The 24933-nt window shown below is 41.4% G+C and overlaps 1 protein-coding gene across 8 annotated transcripts in view; it reads right to left on the reverse strand.

The window, feature by feature from the left end:
• Window positions 1-24933, reverse strand: part of LOC107224659 (tropomodulin) — a 73790-nt gene that overhangs the window by 24292 nt on the left and 24565 nt on the right. Inside the window, exon 1 of one of the 8 annotated variants that reach the window (XM_015664809.2) lies at window positions 21628-22309. The exons of 6 other annotated variants lie outside the window; for them this stretch is intronic. In XM_015664809.2, the coding sequence (XP_015520295.1) occupies window positions 21628-21741 (114 nt within the window). In that variant the 5' untranslated portion in view covers window positions 21742-22309. Of the gene's footprint in view, window positions 1-4969; window positions 5132-21627; window positions 22310-24933 lie in introns of those variants that run through there. One more of the 8 variants, XM_015664815.2, reaches the window with a different exon arrangement.

The raw sequence follows: 24933 nt of genomic DNA on the forward strand, positions 1-24933 counted from the left end.
AGGAAGTTTGGATGAAAGTTGTGAAAATTCATCGAGAATATCACAACAAAGTCCGTAGGACGTCGCAGCGTCTGAAATAGTTTATAATACGCAGACGGCTAACACATGTTTCGGAGTTCAATCTTCGCCGAGCATTTAAGCGCAGTGTGCAAAAGGCGTCGGAGAATGACAATATAAAATCAAAGAATCGAGAAAGATTTCGTTAGGATTTAAAGCATTTCAATGGCCATTTAACGGAAGAAAAAAGTCGTCGGGCTCGACCGTTTGTTTGATGGGGGAGACACGTCAAACCGTAAAGTCTGACTAGAAAGATTAGACGGAGAATTTTCTTTCTTTTTAAAATATCAACCGCAGCGTTATACCTGTCAGATATATTTAGATCAGCTTCATTCATTTTTAAAAGACGATCATCTTCTGCCCAGCTGCTCGGCTTGGAAGATTAACTTTGGAACGGAAGACCGGAGACAAACTGGATGATCGAATAAATCTGCTGGAACTTCGCTAGATCAACGGTATAATATCAGACCATTCGGCAGCTGCGAATGCTTGAAAAATAGTCAAAAACACAATGATCGATCTTCAATTTCAACGTTTGTAATGACCGTCGATGTGCAAGTAAGTGAGAGAAATGCGGCAATTTTTCAATCGCACGTTTCCATCTCCTGCAGCTGCCACCATCACAAATTCGAGATTTAATGTCAGTCGCATTACGATCAACAGCCAAGATCAAAAAAACATGTCATCATGGTTCTCCGGTCGTGAGTTAACGCGACGCTGCACGGTTCAGCAGAGATCAAGATGTGGACATCACGAGTTACCAGACTTCGGCCGATGCCATATTTGTCCAACTTTCTATCTACCGTACAGTAAAACACACGTGTGGAAGCTGCTCACCTGCCAACTTAGCTGACGATAATCAGCACGCTTGTTAATTAGTCTCAAAAAATATTGAACAGTTATACTGCAGTCATCTTTTTTCACCACAATTATAGTACGTGTGTACTTATAGGTAAGCTACGTTGACTTTACACCAAGCAAAAGTGCCGAAGGCTGTGTTTCATTCGCGATTAAGGTGTAAATGATAAACGGACCCTAAACTAACAATAAGCGTGGCAACAAGTGGCGACCAGTGTTTTTCACTGGCTGCATCGTTGCATGGATAATTTTCGAACGAGCACATTACATAGCTGCACGCCGTGTAACCTCTCGAATATGATCAGCGTATTGGAAGCCGATCAATATCGAGCTAGTGTCTGCGACCCAGGATCACGAATCCCGCAACATTGTAATTTATGTATAATACCGGCTATACTTGTGTAATTAAATACCGAGCTATCGCCGTACGTAATTACTGTTTCACAGTCTTCGATGTACGCGATCTCTACGAGCAAAACCGTACCTTGATATCACGTATCTCGTGACAACCCAATATTCGCTCCTTGGTATAGTGAATCTCGAGTTATGTACCAGAAGGTTACAAGGACCCACTGAATTCTGGAAAGCAAAAGATGAAACAAGAACTCTGTGTGCACAACTTCTCCGGAAATCGTACGCTTCATTGCCTGCAATTTACTTCAACATGCTTGGACCACCGGTCGAGTTATCCCCTCATAACTGTAGTTTCTCGACATTGCAATAACGGCACGAGAACATTGAGACGAATGAGCTGAAGAAGAACTAATTCCTGTACATATGTCGCACTTTTTTCGGTTACTCGACGGGTGGTTAACAAATCGGACGGTCATTCTCTCATCGAAGAACCAAATGAGACCTCAACATTTGCGAATGAAAACTTTATCACGATGCGAGTATGAGAGGCACTTTTATCGATCGTTACATGCTTGTTCCGATTGCCGCAATAAGAGAATCCAATTAGTTTGATTGTGGCTGAAATCATCGGAGGATCCCTCCCCCAATATTTACACATGAGTGATGCAGGTGACTGCGATTGTGAAATTTTGGATTTGACAAGAGATAGCTAAGAAGCTACAATCTGTTGATTACGAAACGCCGTTTGTCAATAGTAATAGTAATATAAAAAAAGAATAATATCCAAGCGGCACTCTACCGAAGTGTCGAAGCACAGGCTGACCTTTACAGCTCCAGCATCACTGCTCGTCCTTTCACTTTTCAGCCGTGAAATGATAATTACGAATGCAGGTAAGGCTACTCAATCACGAGTAATTATTTGCCGCGTGGGCAAACCAGATTCGCTTCCCAACCGATATGGTTGGATCAGCGTCAAGTGGCAAGGGTGGCTGGCTACGTAAATAGATGCTGCTGCTTCAACACGGAAACTTTGCCTTGTTGATGAAGCGATAATTTTTTATTTACTCAACTCCCACACTAGAAGTGATAATAAACTTGGTGTGGCGGACCTTCAGCCTTCGCATTGATGTCGAGTTATGGATTCCTTCGATATCGTTTCTTGCCACTTTTTATGTTTTTCATATCTTGTGTCTCGTAAAATTATACGTTCGATGGATATGTTAAGCGTCTCCTGCATGCTAGGTTCGAAACTTTGACTCAATTTTGAATTTTTCAATGCGAATCATGCGAGCAGCTTGTAAGATTTCAAAAAATGTATTAAAAAAAACCGAGAACATGCTTCTCTGGTAATCATTATCGTACAGAAAGATTACGCTAACCAATTATCGACTATAATCAGCGAGTGAAATTTGAACCTTGCAAGTTATCAGCTTGAAACGATTTCCCGTGCGGTTAATTTATGGAGCAATAATTTGTCTATCAAGAACACGTCAACTCACTAAAAACCGTTCATCGATCCAGACTAACTCCAAAACTGACACACGTCCAAATCTGCTACCATCATAATAATCCCACGATATGCTTCAAAATTCGTATTACTGCCCAGCTGGAACAAGATTGGTTAAATTTCATACCGAGGAATAAAAAAGCGTGAACGAGTGACGAATGTTGATGAGACCAACGATCATGATTAGAATTGGCGAATGAAAAAGAGTTCGCAGTCCCGTGGGACAGCAATCATTGGGCTCCCGCAGTGCGTGCCTGTAACAATTTTATTTTCACGGTTATTACGAATCGATCCCGTTATATTCCGTCTCTGCAACGATGGTCGACTGTTCGTGCCAGGAAACGGTATCACTTTATTCTCGGGCTGCTTCCCCGGTTCTCCGGGCTTTCGATCGACCGAATTTTGCCTTGGGGCCTTGACAGGTTTATTTGGGCCGCTTAGGGACCGCTTTAGGTCTTCGTTGCGTCGACCAGTTGACAGGTGGGTCAGCTGAGTGACGTGACGTATGCTTGTATGTAAAATAACTAGTACTTGTACAGACTAGGATGCACGCAGTTTCCACTTCGATTTCGTTGCATAACATCAATGAAAGGTAGACGTATTTTCTTCTTTCTCCACCACATGGTGTTTGCGAGTGTGGAGGAAAAGTTATCGCAGAGATTTTTATCAAAGAAACTATATAAGGGAATTCACGATCTTAATCAACTCAAAAGTTTGGCGTCACTTTCGACTCATTTTCGCACATGCTTTACTCCTTTGCGACGCCGGCATGTCGGGGCTTTCTTTACGAATCGTAAAGACACGGGTCAATGCTCGCAATCATCAACAGAAGGCAGACGTATTCCTGAATTTTATGGATCGAATCATACATGAGGATACAGCCAATAGATTATCAAATTACTATCAACATTTCAATCTACGATTCAATCACTTGTGTTTGATGCACGGATGATGCAAATTTTCCTTCATCGTGATAGAAAAATATGTGAAATAGTCTCACAACCGGATCTCTCAAAATTTTTCAGACTCGGTGTGAAATAGTTATTGTCATTTCTTAAGCCGTGCAATTTTCCTAGTAGTTGCAAATGATTTCTGCTGCAAAACAATAAGTCACCACGTTTGGAGTCAAAGAGATCATTCCTGCAGCTTGTGAGCTTATCTTGGCGACCCCAACGAAGCTTTAATAGTTCCAGAAGCAAATGTACCGAGCATTAGTTAATGTCTTTTCTCAAAACAACAGTAAATCGCCAGGTTTGGAGTCGAAGAGATCATTACAACAGTTCGCGTGGCAATCCATAGATTCTGGTACACGGATACAAAAAGCGACGAAGCGTTAATAGTTCCACAAATAAATTTAGTAAGCGTTAGTTAATGTCCTTTCTCAAACACCAAAATGTTTCCGTGAATGTCTGCACTAACCGGCTGGGAGTTAACCCAGTTATACGTGTAATATAGTGCAGTCTGCACGTATATACTGTATTATAACTGCTATACTAGCTCTAGTTAGCATTCAGTTTCTATTTTCATTCGTAAATATTATACAATGAACGGTATATATATAACAGCGACATTTGCCCGATTATTGAAAAGTCACGTACCAACGATCAGAGTACCAAGAGGTCAGCGATCGAGGTACTGCATGCAGCCGATTGCGCAATTCTTGTATCTAAGGTTTGTATTTTCTAACATGTTTACAGTTTCTATTTTCATGCTGTGAAAGGAAACCTCGGATCACTGGTCCAACGTGAAAGAGTTGAAGAGACATACTTATCGTAATTTCCAATCTTATTATAATTTGTCAGGTGTGAATTATCAGAATCAGTCAATCCTACTGTATCCTTCCATCTTTTAAATGTGGTAAAACCTTTCTGCGACGACGCAATTACATCGACGCTTCCATCTGCCGGTTCAGTCGTAAATAATTTACTCTTCATTAGCGGATGCCATAAACACTAAGCTAGACACCGCATGCACGCATGTATATCGATTGGAGAAGTTCGCACAGTTTGTATTGAGCGACGAGATCGATGCACAGAATGAAATTTTACCCTTATTCTTATCTCTGAGAGTTGCGAAATAACAATGAAATGGATTTTATCCTCGTAGGAAATAAAATCCAGAGGTAAGAGGCCTCGGTTCTTTCAACGTACTGCACACTTATTAGTAGTTAGTAACGAATGATAAAATGCTCACCAAAAATGATAGCTGTATCCAATATTTCGTTGCACTTTATCGGAGCTTCTACAAGCTTCGAAGACACGTGTCTGCACGCTACTTGGGAGTTCGAAACCTTACGAAGGAAGACCGAGCAGTGCTACCCTGACAAAGGAACGGAACTGACCAGGAGGAAACCTCCGGAGTGAATGGCACTAAACAACAGAGTTGTGTTACGCTGGAAGGCGAGGGGAGCGAGAGAGACGATGGCAAAGAGAGAATGACAGGGACTACGATGCGGACTCACGCACTGTGTAACACTTATCTCTCAATCCACGTGCATTTTGACAGTGTGAAGAAGGAGGGTGACCGCATCCCGGAGGTGCGTTAAGCCGCATTCTGGAAGTGTTAACGAGGCAAATAGTGCCCCAGGAAAAATCAGAGTCTGCGAAAGCTGATCGTTTCTTTCAAGATATCGGGATTGGAATTGGCTTGGAAGCAGCGGCGCACTGCGGCTTCGTAGGATGAAGGTCATTCGGGTCAATTACGCTGTGAATAGACTCTAATGAAATTAGCGTGGGGAGTGATGACGCCATTTTGCCAGGATGATATCACTTTCGGCCCGCGGATTAACGGCAACCATTGTGTGTAATGTGGAATGCCTTGAAAAAAATCTATGACGGAATAATAGCTCATGCGTGGCATAAAATCGGCCGTAGACTTTAAGGGATCGCGATATGATCGTGTGGTTGAACGATATCGCGGGATTCATTGACAAAGGGCATCGGGATGCCCGATGATCAAGTAGCCATCGTCTACGTACAATGATCCACGTTGCGTGGGTATAAGTCCGTAGTGACAGTGGCGATGAAACGTCTCCGAGTTACAAGCAAGCGAGATGTTTTCATCTAGCTATTACCTTGCGGAAAGTGCACAACGTCTCAAGACCTCGCATCCAGAGAAGGATGGAAAGTTTTACGAGCAACAAAGGTGTGCGCAGCCCAGCGGGCATTTTGCCAAGAGGATAACAGCAGGCGCAGATTTCTCTCGGAGTCGGCCGAAATATTCCTTTTTCTTTCTTTCTTTCTTCTTTTCTTTCCTTTTCTTTTCTTTTTTTATTTTGTTACTTTACAGGATATTAATGGCGTAGGCGTTGAGGTTGATACGCGTTGCGCATATGAAACGAATCCCCCAATTACATGCGCCGCATCGTCTCGGGATAAATTCGTCCGATGCACTCAGGGTTCAAGGTTCCTTCGGGGTTCCATGTTCCCGAATTTATGTCGCGGCTCGTAAAACCCGTGGCGTCGCGTTAGCCCGAAATCCCGTAACTCACTTGGGAAATTTTCACTCTTCCTCAGGCCAGTGAACGATCCTGGTCTTCGAGTCTTACACACGCTTTTTCTTTTAATTGTTCAGGGTTCATTCATTCTGGGTCCCAGTTCTCACGGATGAGACAAAAAGAGGTGAAAACGTCGTTCTCTCAACGCGACTACCGACGAAAGCGATACCATTGAACATTAATTTCCCTCTTAAGCATTCGAGCGTGCATGGGAAAATAAAAACCGGAGTAAACGTAGCCAGTTTATTATTTGTCCGTTCTAAATCCCTCGTGGATTACAGATTATAGGCAAGTTAAGCTCGTTTCGTTTAATACAAAGGAATTTTTTCATGCATATATCTAATTGAGCGCTTGTGAATTGCACGCCAAAGTTCACCTCAAATCTGTATCATTATAGCGTGTCAGACATAAATTGAAAATTCATTTGCAAGAGTTTTAAATTGGAATTCTGACGAATATTTATACCGACACCGTTTCTACAAGCTTCTGAACAATCTGAGACAAAGAAATTCGTAATTCAAGCGGCAGATGATCATTTTATTCCTCCTTGAATTCCGTGCTTTGTATTCTTCTCTGTTTCGCACGAAGTTCATTGAATTGTGAAAAATACAAGTATAAAAATACGGATTGTGGAGTACACGGGAATTTTTAGTATCTGATCAGAATCGCAGTTAAGTAAATAAAAAATGTCTGCTAAACGGTGATTCCATTGTCTACGCGAAGTTATTTATGCTTCGCCAACTTGATTTGAAACCACGCTTTTCCTCTCTTTCCGCAAAGTCAAAGTCATCGAGCGTTTCACCTTAATTTCATGATTTCTATCAGTTGATGATGTCATTGACGGAAGAAATATTCACAGATACGATAAAAAATATGGTGTGTACAAAAAGACAGCAGTGCCTCTGAAGTAAGTAAACCATCAGTTTACTCGCATGCAAGTCAATGAGGTATACAAACACATTCCGAAGCTTCCAGTAACACTGAAACCCACATCGCAAGCACTACGCTGCATTGATCACGCGGAGAGATTGTCGTTTTCAGAGTAAACAAATGCCATTTCGTGTCTAATTACATTCTAATTTTTTCCTTCGCATTTCCGTTTCCAAGCGAAGCTGCAGGCTGCGTTACCGATGAGTACATAACTTTCTAATTCTATTCATTCAATCGACTACTCGCTGCTCCCGATGTTTCAAACACCATGCAGAGAATTGCAATTGGGGCATATTATACGTTGCGTATTATGCGGTGTGAGGAAATTCAATCGCATCAGGATAAGTGCAGGCGTATTAGCTCCTGGACCGTTTATAAACCCACTTAAAACACGTAAACGAAGTGAATGACATGCAAAAGCCGATTCTCCTCAGCACGTGGGTGTGAGTTTTCGTCAGAGGAGGCTTTCGCAATTCCCAGACAAGTTTATCCTATCTCTAGAAAATCAAGTTTTACATAGAAAGCGCACATCTGGACCGGGAAATCAAAGCCGAGTCGGACTGATGTCTGGGAAGTTTACAACCAGGGCGTTCCACTTTTGACTCGAAGTAAGATGCGTCGTGCAGTTGAGCTTTGAGCTGCAGTCGTGCGATATGAAATTCGTGCCAGGTCTCATCAATTCACAGAGTGACGTTACTTCTCGATTCAAATGCGTTCCACGATTGATAGTCATTCCGTTTAAAAATCTGTGGCATTATTTTTATCTTTTTCATTCGTCAATATTTATACGATGAATATTGATGATATGTTATTCGTCAATCGCCAAATCTAATATTTACTACGCGTATAGCCGCGTGAAATCAGTCGAGCTAATTATAAGCGTATATTGAATGCGGACAATTGGATTCTGACCTGACTAACGACAAGACAATCGGCTGAATAGCACGCTCCACTGCCTATATCGACGCCAATACGAGCTCTGGTAAGACGCAGACTCACACTGACCTTTCCTAACGCAGCAACGTGCCCGTCGCATGTGGTTTAATTCCGTTCTGACCGCAGGAAAGTTTCCAACTTGCTTATATCCGGAGTTTTCTCTCGCCGATAGTTAATTCCAGATTGTGAGTTGCGATAATCATTGACTGGGACGAACCCTTGACTTGGATAAAGTACATTTCGCAGTAAAAATTAATGCAGAGTGTATTGGTAAATTACACAGATATGCCATGATCTGAAAAGTTGGATCGCAGCTGTTACGAAATGTACAGACTGACTGCAACGTTATCAGTAAACGTTTAAAGTTTATCGGAAATTTTGTCAAAACGATGTTTCGAGCAATTCCTGAAACTGGCAAAGAACTACCTACATGTCTGATTAACGACTGACCATGACGTAAAACTAATTAACATAACAACGTCTAACTGTTTACACAAGAATTTGTAAATTCGGAAACCAATGACCTCAGCGCGCATGAATGCACAGAAAAGTTTGAAAGTACATATTAAAGCAATGCGAGCCAATTAATTTCAAAGCTCTCGGTGGACCTGCAATTTGATTGATCAGCGAAATCGCATGTCAGGTTTTCGCTCCAATTGGAGTTATTTTTAATTGGTGGATAAAAACGCGATGTAGATGCCGTGTGTCGATCATTTAGCGTTAGTTAAACCCATTGCAATGTCTTTCACCTCCAAGTGCGATTGGCGTATTTCTGATCTCGATGAGAGACGGAATAAAAGATCTCTCTCTCTCTCTCTCTCTCTCTCTCTCTCTCTCTCTCTCTCTCTCTCTCAGTCCCTTTGTCTGCGATCAATGCATCCCACGAGTCGATGTTCAGAATAATGAATTTTCTCCAGTATGCGTAAAGTAATTTTCCAGTCAACAGTAGCGTGCAAAGGTACGGACGGTATAAAGTAACACGAAAATTCTGCTCACGTGCAAGCATTGTTCAGGAGCACGAAGCGCGGACGCTTGGTCTCTCCTGTAATTGTAAGCGGAAAAGGTTTCGTGTTTCTCTTTACTTTCGTAACAAGGTTTGAAACAAGAAATAAACGTCGACGGTTGACGGACGGGTTTGAATTGGCTCGTTCTGTTACGGCTGTTGCTAACTTTCCGCTAATTCGCTGACAGATTTTTTTCCATCAAGTCGGGATACGGCCTCTCGATTACATGTAATTAGGTACTCGTTAGGTCGAAATGAACGGCTTGGAGTTTGATATTGTGTGATAGCAAAAACCACCGTTGATTAAAAAAGAAACTGTTAAGATAAGGAGGAACAAATTTCAAAATTTAACATATCACCGCCTTGATCAGATTCAGACTTTGTAATAAATTTTTCTCCGCCGCAGCTGTTTTGTTAATCACACGATTAGCAGCGATAAATTACCAGAGTTTGTGGCAAACGCGGTAATATACAAAAATTTATCTTTTGTTTTCTCAACAGCCGTCGGTAAATAGTGAAATAAAATAAAAAAAAAGAAAAGAAAAAACTGTATCGGAATGCAAGATCGTATATTACAAATTATATGTAATGCAAGAAAACTTGTCCTCCTATATTTCTGCACAGATGCATGCGGCTAAGCAAAGCATCTTATTTATTGTCAGAGAAAACGTGAGTCAGAAAAAACCACTTACGAAATGTTTGTTCAGCATTTTTACATATTACATAGCTATACACCTGTGTATAACTTGCGAGATCGAGCCACACTATTCCGAGAGCATCTTTCGTCGTGTGCACTTCCCGGATCCGGCGCATCAAGATTCGATGAAAGAATCAAACGATTTTCAGACGAATTTTTTTTTTTTTCTTTCAAAATTCGCCGGCATCCAATCTAGAGGTAACTTCGTTACATTATCAGATAAATTTCGTATAAAAATCAGTTTTCGATTACACTTTGCGGTATGCACAATTATTAAAAAATCATGTAATCGTAATTTTTCACAGTTCTGGCAAAAATGAGTGGAAAAAAATAATTCTGACGACAAAGCGTAAGAGATCTCGAGTATAAAAGGTACGCCAAAGGTCATTGACACTTTCAGGTAATTCTCTAACTACTAGCGGTAAGTAACTATACGACAGCAGTGCAATGGCGAGACGTTGTTACGGGCATGACGTTGGGGCGCGTAACTTTATGCATGCATGAGCTGTGAGTTTGAAACGGCATGGCAGAGAGACAAATAATCACAGCTGTCAATCGCAGCCGCAGTAGCTTCGGTCGCACAGTGGAACGAACACGTGTAATCCAGGCAATTGCTGGTTCTATTTATAAGCCGCGAGAATATAACGCGATTCAACGTTGAGATCCTCCTCTCCGCCAATGTATACGTATGCTTATATCTATACCGTATAGTATATCATATACGAGTAGACGTTTCACGAATAGGTATATAATACATATTATACGTCGTCGAACCACTCGTAAGAAATTAAAACTATAAATATCATCTCTTAGAAATAGATTCGCTTTTGCTAGAAGCGATGCGCGATGCGACGATTTCACAGCAAGACCAGAAGAAAGGAAATAGAAAGAAAAAATTCAAACCGTCAAATGCCTGTAACGTAAAAAAAAGATCTTTTGTCGTTTGCAGTTATGTGAGAAATAAAAAAAAAAACATATATATATGTTTAGTCGGCTCTGTTAAACGATCCAAAAACAACTTGACAAATTTTCAGGGCACAAAGAGCTTTCATCATTCTCTTATTCTCAAACCGACGCTGATCGATGACGGAACAAGGATCGAGATGGGTAAATTTTTTTCAAAAATGTTACTAATGTCATATTTTAGCCTGTCATGCGGAGCAAGCACGAGCCAAAAGTAGAATTCTATACTCGGGTTTTTCAAACACAAGGGGACCGTCAAAATTTCTGTAAAAATCTACTAGATTTGATCAAGAAACTCTGGACAATCGAAATGGATCCGAAAGGCCTTGCGGAAACTGCAGACCGGACATTTTGTAGGAATCTACGATAAAGCCACGTGTCGGTCTAATTGTAAAAGGCGTCTATGTCCATCGCAAAGACGCCCGATTTGTTCACCGTCAAGCTATCTTTCACGATTTTTCCAATATTTACCCGGTGTGCTCAAGTTGTTTAATACCACCGAGTTGTTTATTATCAAACAGAGAAGTGGGCTCGGATTTTTGAGCAGTAACAGGCCGCGGCTTGATGTGCTGGAAAAATGAAACAATGTGTGTGAGAAATTTAACGCCTCGTTCGCAAAGTCAAACAAAACTCTCGGTAGAGGGATAGTTTCGTTCTGCACGAGGCAAACTCATCTTTTATGCAAATATTGTAACCAGCGATGCGGAGGAATAAACGACGTCGATTCCTGTGATCGGTTAACCCAAATTCCAAAATCAAACTGTTGCCGTCAAATTTTTCAACGGCGATAAAACCGCCACAATGATATCGTAACGAAAGCTCAACTGGCTCGACTTTCTGGCTTGCAGACGCGTGTGGCTGACTCACTTCTGTCTATTTTTTCCCTCGAACATCACGATTTGCATGGATAATTGTGTGATTTAGGAAGAACGAATTGCCACGGAAAGCTTTATTCATCTACTCTTATAATTTCTCATTTCTAACCATCCGTATGACAGTGGGCACTATATTCTAAAAATGTGGCTTGAAACTGCACAATTTAACGGATTCTTTTCTTAGCATATCAAGTAAATGTTCCGATTTTCATGGTGAAGAGAAACTTGGATTTAGAAACATTTAGATATCCCAATCGTAAGTCAAACTGACGTATAAATCAATTTTCCAGTAGACTGGAGCAAATGACGTGTCAATCCCGACTTCCAAAGATCTAATTCCACGAAAGCGATCTCTTCTCGATCCCTGAGTTGGAGGCCTTGAAGATGATGCAAATGATCGATCCGTTTCTATGCTCTCCTTTGTTTCATCGTAAAATAGGCGGCAAACCTTACATAACAAATCACGCAAGTAATAAAAATATAGACTTTATTCATTGTCGACGGCCTGCGTGCAGAAGCGCTTGAAACCCGTAAGTTTTTAAGGCGTGTGTTAGTCTGTTTACAAAATCTACTTATGGCGAAAAATATAAACCGACCCCTCGGCTACCCATTTTCATATATAGCTCTCAGCGTTGATTTGGTTTAAATCTTTAAACGTCAACAGTTTTGAAACCGATTGCAAATTTCAGGTATGTACCGATTTGCTTAATAGTTTTTTCTGTGAAACCCGGTGAAATTAGTAACTACATTAATCACAATGATTGAATAACGAGCTGGTAAAATTATAACTTTAATACTACGTATTTTGTTATGCCTGACTAATTTGAGAGCAGTGCGAGGTAAAAAATTTTCACAGTATCGGATGTGAAAACTTCTGCAATGTGGTAATACAATTTGAGTTGTATAAAGCTGAACACTCGTATCAAGGCGAATACAAAACTACAAGACATAATTGACTACGCTGAAATTTAATACAAAGCTCTCGTCATTCAGGCACATATAAAATTATGGATTCGTTAATATTATTATAAACCGAACCAGTCAATTCGGCATAGTTCAAAATTTTTCTAGTCTGACCGTGTTGAACAAAGCCTCCAAACATGTTCAAAAATATCTTTCAGGTGAGGTTGAATAAATAAATCGCGAGGACGGTGATACCAAGTTTTTGCGGATCGGAATCGCTGTTGAGTAAAACGACGTGGGCGTAGGTTCGTTATGTCACTGTCACTGTTCGAGCACAGATGGCAATTCATGTACACAAGTAGGCGCCCTCGGGATTCTCTTATATACGCCTTGCGTCGCTAATTGGCTTTTTGAGCCCAATTTATTGCGATTAGAGACGGGTTTTTTTTCACCTGTAATTATAATTCCCATTAGCGTTACACGTGTTGCAGAAACGTAGAATTTAACCGCGAAACGCGGAGCAACAGTTTTCCTTAAAAAACACGGAATGACGCAACCGTTTGATAATTTTTATCGCCTATCTGCGGACTACCGACAACAGTAGGTCTCGTAATAGACTGAATTTCCGCCTTTTGTTCCTCTGATCACTTCAAAGTCTTACGACGTGCTCGTTCTTCCTTTTTTCACTGCAAACCCGTTCGAATGGAGTCGAAATGCGATGATTATTTTTAACCAAGCTAAAATGTGTATTAAGTATAGATTGACGAGTTCACGTCCAAGACTCCGATGCCCGACGTTGTCCGACATATCACGGGTTTATTTTTACTCGATATTTCATTACGGGGAATCCTAGCTATTTTAAAGATTTGCCGTGACTAATTAAAGCCGAAAATTTTCAATGCTTCGTTTTGCTATTTCCGCACAGAGATTGAAGGATATTTATCCCCTTAAGTCAGTGTGACACTAATTTTCTTCAACTGCCAAAAGGGAAAATTAATCCTGTATCTCATACGTAGGTTTCCTAAACGCGAGGCTGTCTATAATAATTTGTTTAAATCGGTCTAATTACACCGTATACAAAAATGTGAGGGCGCGAAAAATTAAGGGTGCAAAATATTTTTGGCACATCCTTTAACTATGAGTTGAGACTTTCACGAAATTCATCAGATATTCTGTGTACGAAAGGCAGGAGTGGGGAAAAACGCAAGCCAATAAATCAGCATCAAACACATCTTGCAACATCTTAAATAAAAAGTATCTTAAATCCTCGGTCACAATCTAAATACGTGAGTATAAATCGCATGAATCATGCAGGGTAACAGACGCTTCGAATAGAGCATCGACATTAACGAGTAAGCAAATAAACGAATGAATGGAATAACGAACAAAGCCATTTTTGCCTAAATTCATAGATCTTTTTTTTAATCCCAAATGGAATTTTGTGTGACGATGATGCGAACGAAATTTGTGTAACACAAGGTTACTTACATTCTGTGATTCTATCTAATTTTATTTCCACGTGAAAAACCCCAATTTCACACAATTGAAACAATCACGTGTTGCCAATTGACGCAATAAATAAACTGTTCCACATCGTAGATTACGTTTGTAATCGGAAATATAAAACTTATTTTTTATTGTCAACGCTGAATACAAGTACCGAAAAAACTGCACGTGCGAAACGCTTCTCCTTCGCATTTTATGATTTTATCGTGATACAAAAAGAAAGATCGAGTGAATTCCTTTTTAAAGAAGTTCCTACTTCCATGCACATCTGGTTAGAATACAGTTAACGGACAATAACTGTCCTACGATTCAGTTAATTTTCTAATTATAAAATTACATTATGGCCAGTATGATGTTAACATGAAATTGAAATATCAATTTCATTTCTCTCGGCAGCTGAAGGCATTAATTGAATTAATTAAGTACCTAAAACAAGCTTTCACTTTAGAATGGCTAGTGCAATTATTCATTGCAAATATACGTATTAGTCATTCAACAGGTATATAACGTACACCTACGTTATCATAGAACCACCTGTTACGGAATAAACTTTCGTTCCAAGTTTTTTGATGTTAAATGCAAGCTGAAGATCAAGAAATCCGAAAATAATTCTAATGGAATCCTCTCAGACGAATAAATCCTAGAATAAAGAATAGAAGATAAATATACTTGACGGTGCCATAATCTATACCCTGGGCAGCTTTTTGTTGTTGGATGCGTTCATGATCAAGTATCGTTATTTCTCGTCCGAAATACACATATATACAGTGAAATTAAGTTTTGGCAACCACCGTGGCAACGCTAGATAAGCGGGCGAAAATACGTTCATTCAATGTGCAGGCGTATTTGCATCCGTCCGAATGGCGTGAATATACGCATGTATCTGTATAATATTGCCACTACCATTGTACAAAAGGAATTCACGATGCACAGTTGTCAACGTCCTGACGTCAGGCGACAATTTTTCCGAGCCAGAATTCGTACAGAAATAATGTGTGGAAGAAACCGCGAAAAATAACCAAGAACAGCTGTTGCCTTTCAATTTTTGCGTGCAGGATGTTGTCATCCGCTGTGAACTTGGTGAAGCTCGACTTCTCGGCTTCTCGGAAGTCGTTATTGCACGTATGGATACCGCGGCGAAAACCTTGGAGCTTATCTACTCATCAGCCGTGACGCTTTGAATTCAAGGGAAATAATTTTCGTACGATTTTAAACGTCGCTTTTGCTACTACGAACGCCTCACTCGACGATCCAAGAATGTACTTCGACGATTCTGGCAGGAGTGCACGAGTGCATTTAGTCGGATCGCAAAAGAGACGCCTGTATTAATCCGAAGCGACAGTATCGCCTTCGGAATATACGACACGTCTCGCATACCGAGGTTTTCAATTATGCGGAGATACAGGAAACTTCAAATATTCATTTTTGGCAAGAAGCTTTGCGCATCAGCCGAGGAGAAACGACGTGCAACGGATGAACTTCATCCAACCGAGCGAATGTGTTGCGACTTAAAAATTATCCGTCGGGGAACATGGACAACTTTTTGGTTCAATTTAAAGGCGTTTTATATTTATTTAACTACCTGCTTCTTTGCTTTCAGGCAAGAGGGAAAATTACAATAATCAAATACGTTGCTCGATCGGTTTTTCATCCAGCTACATAATCTCGAAAAGGTATCAACGGATTTTGTTAATTTTAGTCTGAATCGTCGCCGTTTTTATAAACCACAACTTAATAGATTTTGGACATCATTGGTTGAGTCGTTCCTGATTTACCAGCCACGACGAAAATTCTGTTCACCCGAAAATAACTCGAAAAGAGGATGAAGCCATCCAGATGAACTTTAGTCATTTAGTTTTGCGTTATTTAATTTGGAACTGATTAGACTTCGAGCAAATACCGTGAAGTAAAATTGTTATTTGTGGAGTTACGTGCGAAGACGTATTTGCGAAAACAGCGTGAGGTTTCGAGAGTGATCTCTTCAGGCTATTTAGTTTTCCTGCTCGTTCTATTTTAAGAAGAGATTCTTTCAATAAAGGATACATTGCAGGTATAGTTTGGTAAAAAAAGTACTAAGACCAAAAGATCTCAATGCAGTTAATCAACTAAAATTTCATTGAACAATAAATCCACAATATCAACTAACAAAATCTGGTTATTAGCAACTTAAGGTCGCCCAAACCGTTTCCCGGCTGCGATTGCAGAAAATTTCTATCCTTCATTCTATCTATCATCACCATGATAACTGAGTTCTTAAAAAATCGTCCAACATGATTTTTTTCTAGCTGGTAATTCAATGAATAAAGCACGGTAAGTACCGTCATATGAGGATTGTAAGCTCTTCAAATTACGATCTATAAACTTGGTTATAGACAAAAACCCGATACGATCGATCTATAGAGGACATCAATAAATGTATCTAATATATATGTATACATCTTTATAATAGCTAAAATTTCAATAAAATTCAATTTTCTAATACTTTTCGTGCTATATGGGGGCCATCGTTTTGATCGACTTAACCAATTCAATCAGCAATTCATTCTTACGTCCGAATCCTTCAGCACAAACAAATAAATACATCCGCTCAAGTTTAAGTCGATCGACTTTAGTCAAGGCTGTGAAACCTTGGTTCTGTTATAATTCCTTAAATTTTGCGCTTTTTCGCACGGAATGTGCACTCGATCGATCCGTAATTGCGAGCTTCAGAGGATCGTGAAGCTTCGCGAAGAAGAAACGCGACTCGATCTATCGTGGCGGGCGACTTCAGCGTCTGACGACGGACGGTTACGCCACTTGACGCCAAGTGAAAGAATCCCTGCTCGGTCAGGCACCCGAGAGGTTTATCCACTTGGTCGAGCGGGCGAGGAGACAAACGGTAATCGGGCCGTTTTCCGGCTGGGATTTTTGTGACCCAAGTACCTGTCAACCCTGCACGTTGCGTAATTCGGCACGTTACACGTGCCAAGAGAGTTGAAACGATTTCACGTCTGAGAGTAAGTATACGAGAGGTATTTGTCGACTGATTTGATTTATGGAAAAGTTTTCCAACATCCGGCACAGTGGTATTTTATTATTCATAATAATTAAGAAAAACGCTTTGAGACACTCGGAAAGTCTCAGTTATTGTTCAAATTTTGAGCTTCATCTAAATTTCCGGCTTGGCTCGATATCCCGCCAAGTTCGCCACTTTACTACCGCGACTACACCGTAAATCCATTAGGATAGAGCTACGTTTATACCTGTACCTCGAAAAATCGTTGTAAACGTATTACTGAACATATTTGCGGAACCTAAATCAGTTGAATACTGCAAGCACACAGTAAAGCAGATAATTTCTGCTCCAAAAATAAATGTTCACTCAAAGCGTTACTTCGTAACATCAAGAATTTCTAAAATGATAGCAACTTTTTCTGGCAGTTGAAATTGCGATTTCGGCACACGATATTCTCTTCGCATAAAAATCGCGTTTCTTGCATTTCTACCGTTAGCAAACATGATCAAAATTTCACTGCAAATGTACCTAATTCTACAAATTTAATTCGAAAATTAGTTTTACTGAAAATGACTCTTTAAAACCGTATTTTTCTTGCAATAAAAATACTTTCGAAAATCGGATTTTCTAGTTTCTTGTCGCCGACTGACTTTCGGCTAAGACAGCTCATCATCAGGAGAGTTGTAATTTTAATTGAGTAATGTTAAATGTAATAACACGAATTGCCAAAATCCTGAGAATCTGAAAAATCGCAAATAAGCGAAAATTGAGGTCATATGTACACTTTACGACATATTACAAATCTTAGGTAACACGCATTGTTTATTGAGCAATGAGTGAACCGTGTCATTGCGGTGTAAATCGTTGTTACGATTTGCAAGATTTCATTCATTCAAAGCAGCTGCATTATCTCAGATCCCACTAATATAAGTGGCTGATTCGATTAGTTTCCGTGTGACGCAGGATTGCCTGGTGTACACTGTAAGCCATTTTCACCGCGCGCTATGCTGAATATCAAAGAGAGAAATATTAACCGTGGCAGAAACACTGTAATTAATTGAGCATTGCGACGCCTGTCGCGAAAACGAAACGCTGGAGGGTCGCCATAATTCATAACGATTCACATTCGTCAGTGCAGCGACGAGCATAAAATCGTTCTCGAAAATTCTCAAACTATTATTATTATGATTCTCTCGACGAGAATTAAATCGCTGATTGTGAGCTTTGTGCTTTCGAATGAGTTGGTGTATAAAAAAAGTATACCTCAACGCTTTGATGCAAAGGTTCAGCCTGACTTCTGATTCGATTTGATTACGCTCGCAGGGTTGTTGCCGGGATTACAAATTTTCTCAATCCAAGTGTCTTTCGATCTCGTTAAGACTGAGCGATCGCTGTTCTTCGAATCTAATACCGATCTCTCTTTGATTCGATAACAAAAAAAAAAAAGGTAAGTAAGCCTTCGATTCTCTACAGGCAGTTTAACCGATGCTGCAGTTTGACGATATTCGCTCTGTGGTGCTGGAATATATAGGATTGGGAAACTAATTTTAAGCACCACCAAAAAACGATCACCCATGGCCGCGTTTCCCGGTGAGCTTGACACTTGCTGCACCGACGACGGCGTGCATTTACGATTTGAATCTCTATTTATCGCGAGGCTTGGGCATGGTCGGTAGGTATAGCCGACCTTGCGGAAAGATGGGCCTGGCAACCGTCCTAGCGAATCGTCGGCGAGGTGCGCATTCTCACGACTGCTTTATGCAAGCTATTCATAGCCGATATCTCATAATGGAAATCTCGCAGGTATGCGGTTCCCGAAAGGACTCGATGACAGCTGAACGATCGGAACCCGCGTAGCTATGCAAGCGTTTAATGCAGTCGTGCAGTCGGCGCTCGTGATTTTAAATAACAATCTCTGTTTTCGGCTCGCAGGAATAATCTGCGATTCGGCTAGGTAGGTGATTGGGAGGAATAGAGGAAATCATCGCTGAGACAAACGCGTGCAAGTGTAATAAGACGAGGGTCAAATTATTTGTGTGACCAGCCAAGTTATCAGTCACGTCGAGAAAATACCGGAGTAAATAAGCGTGGAGAATATTTTTCAATGCAGATGATAAAAATAAGGAATAGATTATAAACCAAATCGAGTTTAACAGATCATTTAGTCCCCGCGCCAAGACTTTTTTCACGTATACAACGGAAAGCCTACGAATTCTTGTTCTTCGATTTTAGAACGTGAAAAACACGATCGTTCGTTACATTAAAATAATATATGCTTGATTGATTGAATATTTCCACGACAAAATATCACGTGCGACAAGTACACGTTTTTGATGCGACAGAAGTGTAACGCTGTTTGATACGAAAAGCTAATGGACGAATTCCGTCCTGGTACATCCCGTCTCTTCTGTATTTATTTAACAACGATGACAAGGTTCGTCATCATACGGCTTGCTTAGTATCGCGTATACGTACTGGGTATTAAAATATCGCGAAGCCAAAGGACGTTTGCGTATGAAAGCTCCTTGGATTCTGAAAATAAACCGGCGTGCCGATTATAGGCGGGACTGTCATGGGGATGGTTATAGGCGCATCGGGTAAATATTGCATGGAAAATCGAGTGCTCGGTGTAGGTACGACTCGTCATCTCGAACACGGCTGCGCAAGATTATAGCTGTGTATGATTTTAGCAATATAAAATCACCAACATCTGCCAGGGTAAACGTACGACGAACGTTTCAAGATGTGAATTTGACGCGATCGTGGGAGCTCAATGCCGTCGTATAGGTATCGAAACAATTTTCGATGCGAGGCAGCCGTTTAATGGCGCGGAAAAGTGGATACTGACTCGCGGGTTTATATTTTCGTCGTTTCGATTTTATTCCTCGTTTCATGCCTTTTATACGTGTTTAGCAAAATTGTAGTTGGGACCAAAGATTAGACGGCAAGATGTATCAAGGGGATCATCGATGTAGACTTGCGAAACGTGTAAGCCAGACGTGAATTTGCGTATTCTGCAAAGTGAAATCTTCTGGGAACATAAATAAACCGTTTTTCCTGCGAGAATAACATTTTTACATCGTGCAATGTTGAAATCCCTATCCCCGCGATGCCTGAATACCAACTAATGAGAAGAAACCAGAATGTTTTTGATTTTTACTGCGTTCGAAATTTCAGAGATATCAAATAAAATGTAAAACGCGCTGAGCGCGGCTGTCAAAATTCAATAATAAAGCTGTCGACGCACCTTCGGCGATCCAAAAAATCGCGCACGATTCGACGAATGAAAAATGAAGAGTTGGACGTGAGAAACTCACATTCGTAGACGATAGTAGCAGGATTGTTGTCAATACGTACCTGAAACATAAAAATTAAGAACAATTGTTACAAGTTAGCAAGCTGAAAAATTCTTCGGTATTTTAAGATATGGTTAATCTTATAGATTGAGTGATCGGGACAAATTTTATCGAATGTGGTATCAGCGACGAGCTCATCCTGCACGTGCCAAAGATCAACGACGAGAAAAGATGTGGAATCATATCTGTGGAAATACACAGCAGCCAGGGAGAGGCTTAGAGGCCACCAGACGCGGCATAGCTGCCGCGAAGACGTGTGAATCAACATATTATTTTAGAATCTGGTTGGTAGAATTCTTTGTTGTATCCGTTCTGCACGATGAAAATCCACTTGCCCCGTGTGGCAGCACGTTTGCCAATGACAATGTCTCAGCTTTTAGCTTCTATTTATCGGAAAAATCGTACCGCCTGACATTACCTTATTAAACTAACCTGACCTGACCTAGTTTACAACACCCACGTGTCTGGTCACGACCGCATGTCTGCATGACGTTTAGAAAAACAAAAAATCCCCGAATTGTTACCTGGACTGGGCCTGTAAGTATCGAAGGGATATTTTTGGGAAATTGTCAACTAAGCTCAGTGCTTTTTTCTACCAAACGAATAAGACTTTTACTCGTCGAGAACGGCATTAGATCATATTACAGTGTCGATGTTGGCCCATGTTTTATGCGCCGAATCTTTGCCAGTTAGGGAGTGTGGATGATGTTTCGAAAAACTTAACAAGCAACAACGTCGCACTGTAATCGGATTTTTGAGTAATACAAAGTCAAGCCGCGAATCCGAATGATTCTGGAATATTAAAGCTGTACTTAAACTTGTGCTAAACCAGCTGGAGCTTTCCTGACGCATTGATTATAGCACTTAACGCAGGGGCGAGTTTGTTTGGAATCGCTTCAAGCTGCCTGGTTCTGCTTCGTAACGAAAGGCCAAACAACAATTTCATATTCCAACATTCGCTTCCGCTTGTGGCAAACATGAAATGGATCAGGAGCAAGCTTAACAACGTCTAAAACTGGTCAAGTCAAGCCGAGAAGTTTGAATTTAGAAGAATTTCCAGGCCAAAAATTACAAGGATGACGTCTTTCCGTGACGCAAGTTCCGAAACAATAACATAATTTGTTGGCCCAGCACTCGTTACTTCACTCGATACTCTGTTTGGCAACGCGAATGTTGTTGCATCAAGCTCACCTCTCTTCTCGTCGTTGTTTTCGTCGTCGTTCTCGTGGTGCTCATTCGCGTTGTTTTGCTCGATAAATTTTCGTGCGGCGAGTCCCAGTCTTGGAAGACTTCGGTGGTGGCCATGATTGCGACAGTGATGGTTTGAACGATTTTCTCTATTCCTTTCGTATCACTACAACAACGAGTCACACTTTGAAATGTACGAGAACAGCCGAGCCTTTGAACGAACCAACTTTTAACCACACTGTGCGCTTTTTCACTGTGGACTTTTTACCACCGTAACAAATGTCGACAAGTTGTTACAGGTTTAACGGTCACTACGCAGCTCTCGAACGATATTTGCAGAAGTCTTCTTGAGGCTTAGCAGCAATCTACAATCTCCTCAACCAGCCCGGTATACGACCGTGAATTTCTTTTCTTTCTTGGTGTCAAACGGTCATCTGACAACCGCAGAGAAAGTGTTTCAGAAAAGTGAAGACGCCATGGAACACGGAGGCAGAAATACTCGATTGGTCAAAGGTCAGCGGTAACATCGCCGTGGAAAGTCAAGCCGCGGCACAAGCTCACTGACTAACTCGAGACCCGGTGGAAGAATCCTGGAAAACGGTGAAGCTGTCGGGATTGAAAAGTGGTGGAAGGTGGAAAACGCGGGGAGAAACGGCCGGATGCAAGAACGTGGAAGTTATGCGCAAGCCGAGGAGGACCACGCGCGACTGAGGGCGGCGCTCTCCAAGCGGATCAGCAGAGCTGCGGGCCTCGCTTCCAATTCCAGAAATACGGGGAAATAAATATAATTAGGATAGCGATGGAAAGCTAGTCGCTAGTCGCTGCTCCGCGACGTCAGGCCGACGTCGTCTAAGACTTGGCCGAGCATCTACGGAACGCCTTGACATGTAACACTCGCATTCTGCACAACGTACATCAGATGCACGCATTCCATTTTCCCGTGCCTGCCTCGGGCCGACGAAGAAGACGCCGGAACGCGGCTGATTCATGGGACGGTCAGTCGACGCCCACCAGAATTGATTCAGAAAATTTTTACTCTGATTTATGGACCGACGCGATATTTGTAGCCCGTTGACAGCTGGACTGTGAATATCGGTTATATCTGAGCAGAAAATGGATCGCGTACTTTAGAAATATTAGACTATCTGGATTATCGATACGATTACACACAGACCATTCAATCGTACTGCCCCGAACACGTGTAATTTGTCAAGTATTTACCTGCCGGAATTATCTGGTCGTTTGCCTCGGAAACTGCAACGAGTAAACAGTTTTCTTACTCGCTGTTTCACTCTTGGCAATATCCGAGAAGTGTGAGGAATAACTGGAGCATTGACGAAACCGCTACCTGATAAAACTTAGCAGGTTCGGCCAACGTTATTCATCAAGATATGACAATTAGCCTCGGACCATTACTCTAATATCCCTCGTCTTGAAGTCAAGGAAATATCTATTCGCTCATGAGTTCATTCGCATCCCTTCCGCATCTACTCGCGTTCAGCAATGATCGCGTAGTGCCTGCAAGTTGAACACCAATTAACGCCGGTGTATTCGTTTATAGTGCCTAGCCGCGTCCAGGTTCGCCAAACTATTCGGTCGAACGACGTTGGAATCGGTTTGGACCAGGAAATGAGCAGCCCTCTCTCGAAGCCCGGCGCCCGTCACCCACGCCTCGCAACCTACCACCTGATTTCACACCGTTCCACATTATTTCGCCGATCCATCCAAGATTCCGAGATAAACGAAGACTCTCCAACCTCTGACAGCGGCAGTGAATGACTAATGTCATCAAACAGATACGCCCGCGGAACGAAGCTGATCCACGACAAGAAGTGGCTACACTCACTGGACATATGTAAGAAAGCACATTCGGGGTTAATTACAACGATGAATCCGTCGCTACACCGCAAAGCTCGCTCAAAAATCGTCGGGACGTTCACTAATGTTCATGCGCTCGTAGAGTCTCCTCCCCGCGGCTGCAGTCGTGTCTCTTTTGCACGCGGATCAAAGAATAGCTGGCCAAAAGTCCGAAGGGCTTCTATCTAAGCACGGCGTGTTTTACAAGCGGGGAAACGAACTGCGGGGAAATGCTTGATTGAGTCTCGTCTCCGGACAATGAGGTGTGAATGAGAGCCACAGCTGTGAACGGGCGAACCTTTTCCCTCTGGAGCGCGTGTCAAACCTTTCGATAAATTATCGCAACCGCGTAAATTCGCCCATTTTCTAGTGTATGTGTGACGATCTCTTCGGTAAAATGGTGGATAAAAATAGGGGGACGTCTTTGAAGTTGGCGAGCTTCTTGAGCCCCGGATCTCATGGTTGCTAATGACTGGACAGAGATAAATACATCATTCGTCGCTGCTGTCAGCACGTAGTGCGACCAACAACACTTTGCACACTGGTATAGATGCCTAAATGCGCCCGAGTTCACTTTACTAGGTACTTACACATCCTCGTCGCTTCGGCCGATCGGTGTCACACGCATATAATATATCAACTCTGCTCGCGATGGGTATTCGGTTGCACAAATGTCCCTTCCTTGTATCTGATTAATTTACAGACGGCGCACCAACTGGACGGGAGAAATATTGAAAGAGGAAAAAATTTCCCCGATTGAGTCTAACGTATAGTCAGCTGGGTGGAATTTTCAAACTTTCAAGACAAATTAACAACAGATGGCACAGCTTCGGTCCGCTAACAAATTATCTCTAGTAAACGAACGCCCTCGGGTCTCTCGGTATTAATGTCTCTTTCTACTATTCAAAAATGTTATAATACTCGACGCGTAACCGTATTTACTGGTTTACATAACGCTAGCGACATTTCATCCGTTGCGTAGTTGAATAACCGACTTTTGATTTTAGGTTACTTGGAGAAGAAAAGTATCGAGTAATCATAACACGGTGTTGCTTCAAAACTTGGACAATAATTTTTTTTTTTTTTCATAAGTTTAATTATTTTGAGCAACAGGTTCAATGGATTAAACGAGCGCAAAAAATTGTTGCGTTATGCGCTTTTATCCAAGTGTCATTAGGATCCTTACAAAAAACTGTCTACTAAGTGACTTCAGTTTTTCTTCAGCGTATATTTAGAATATCAAGATAAAGAAGCGCGAGTTATTGTAGACACAGAAATCAATTTTGCTTTCAATTCGTCAGCCGAGTGAAAGGCTTCGGTGGAGGACTGCTATTCGTCATCATATAATGGGGTGAAATGACTTTTGAATCATCTGGCTACTAAAAGTTGATACTGGAAAACAAACCGGTACTCCTGAAACTACAATAATTTTAGATTCCGATTTTGTTTTAA

Source organism: Neodiprion lecontei, chromosome 3 (genome assembly GCF_021901455.1).
Source record: "Neodiprion lecontei isolate iyNeoLeco1 chromosome 3, iyNeoLeco1.1, whole genome shotgun sequence".
Taxonomy (NCBI): Eukaryota; Metazoa; Arthropoda; class Insecta; order Hymenoptera; family Diprionidae; genus Neodiprion; species Neodiprion lecontei.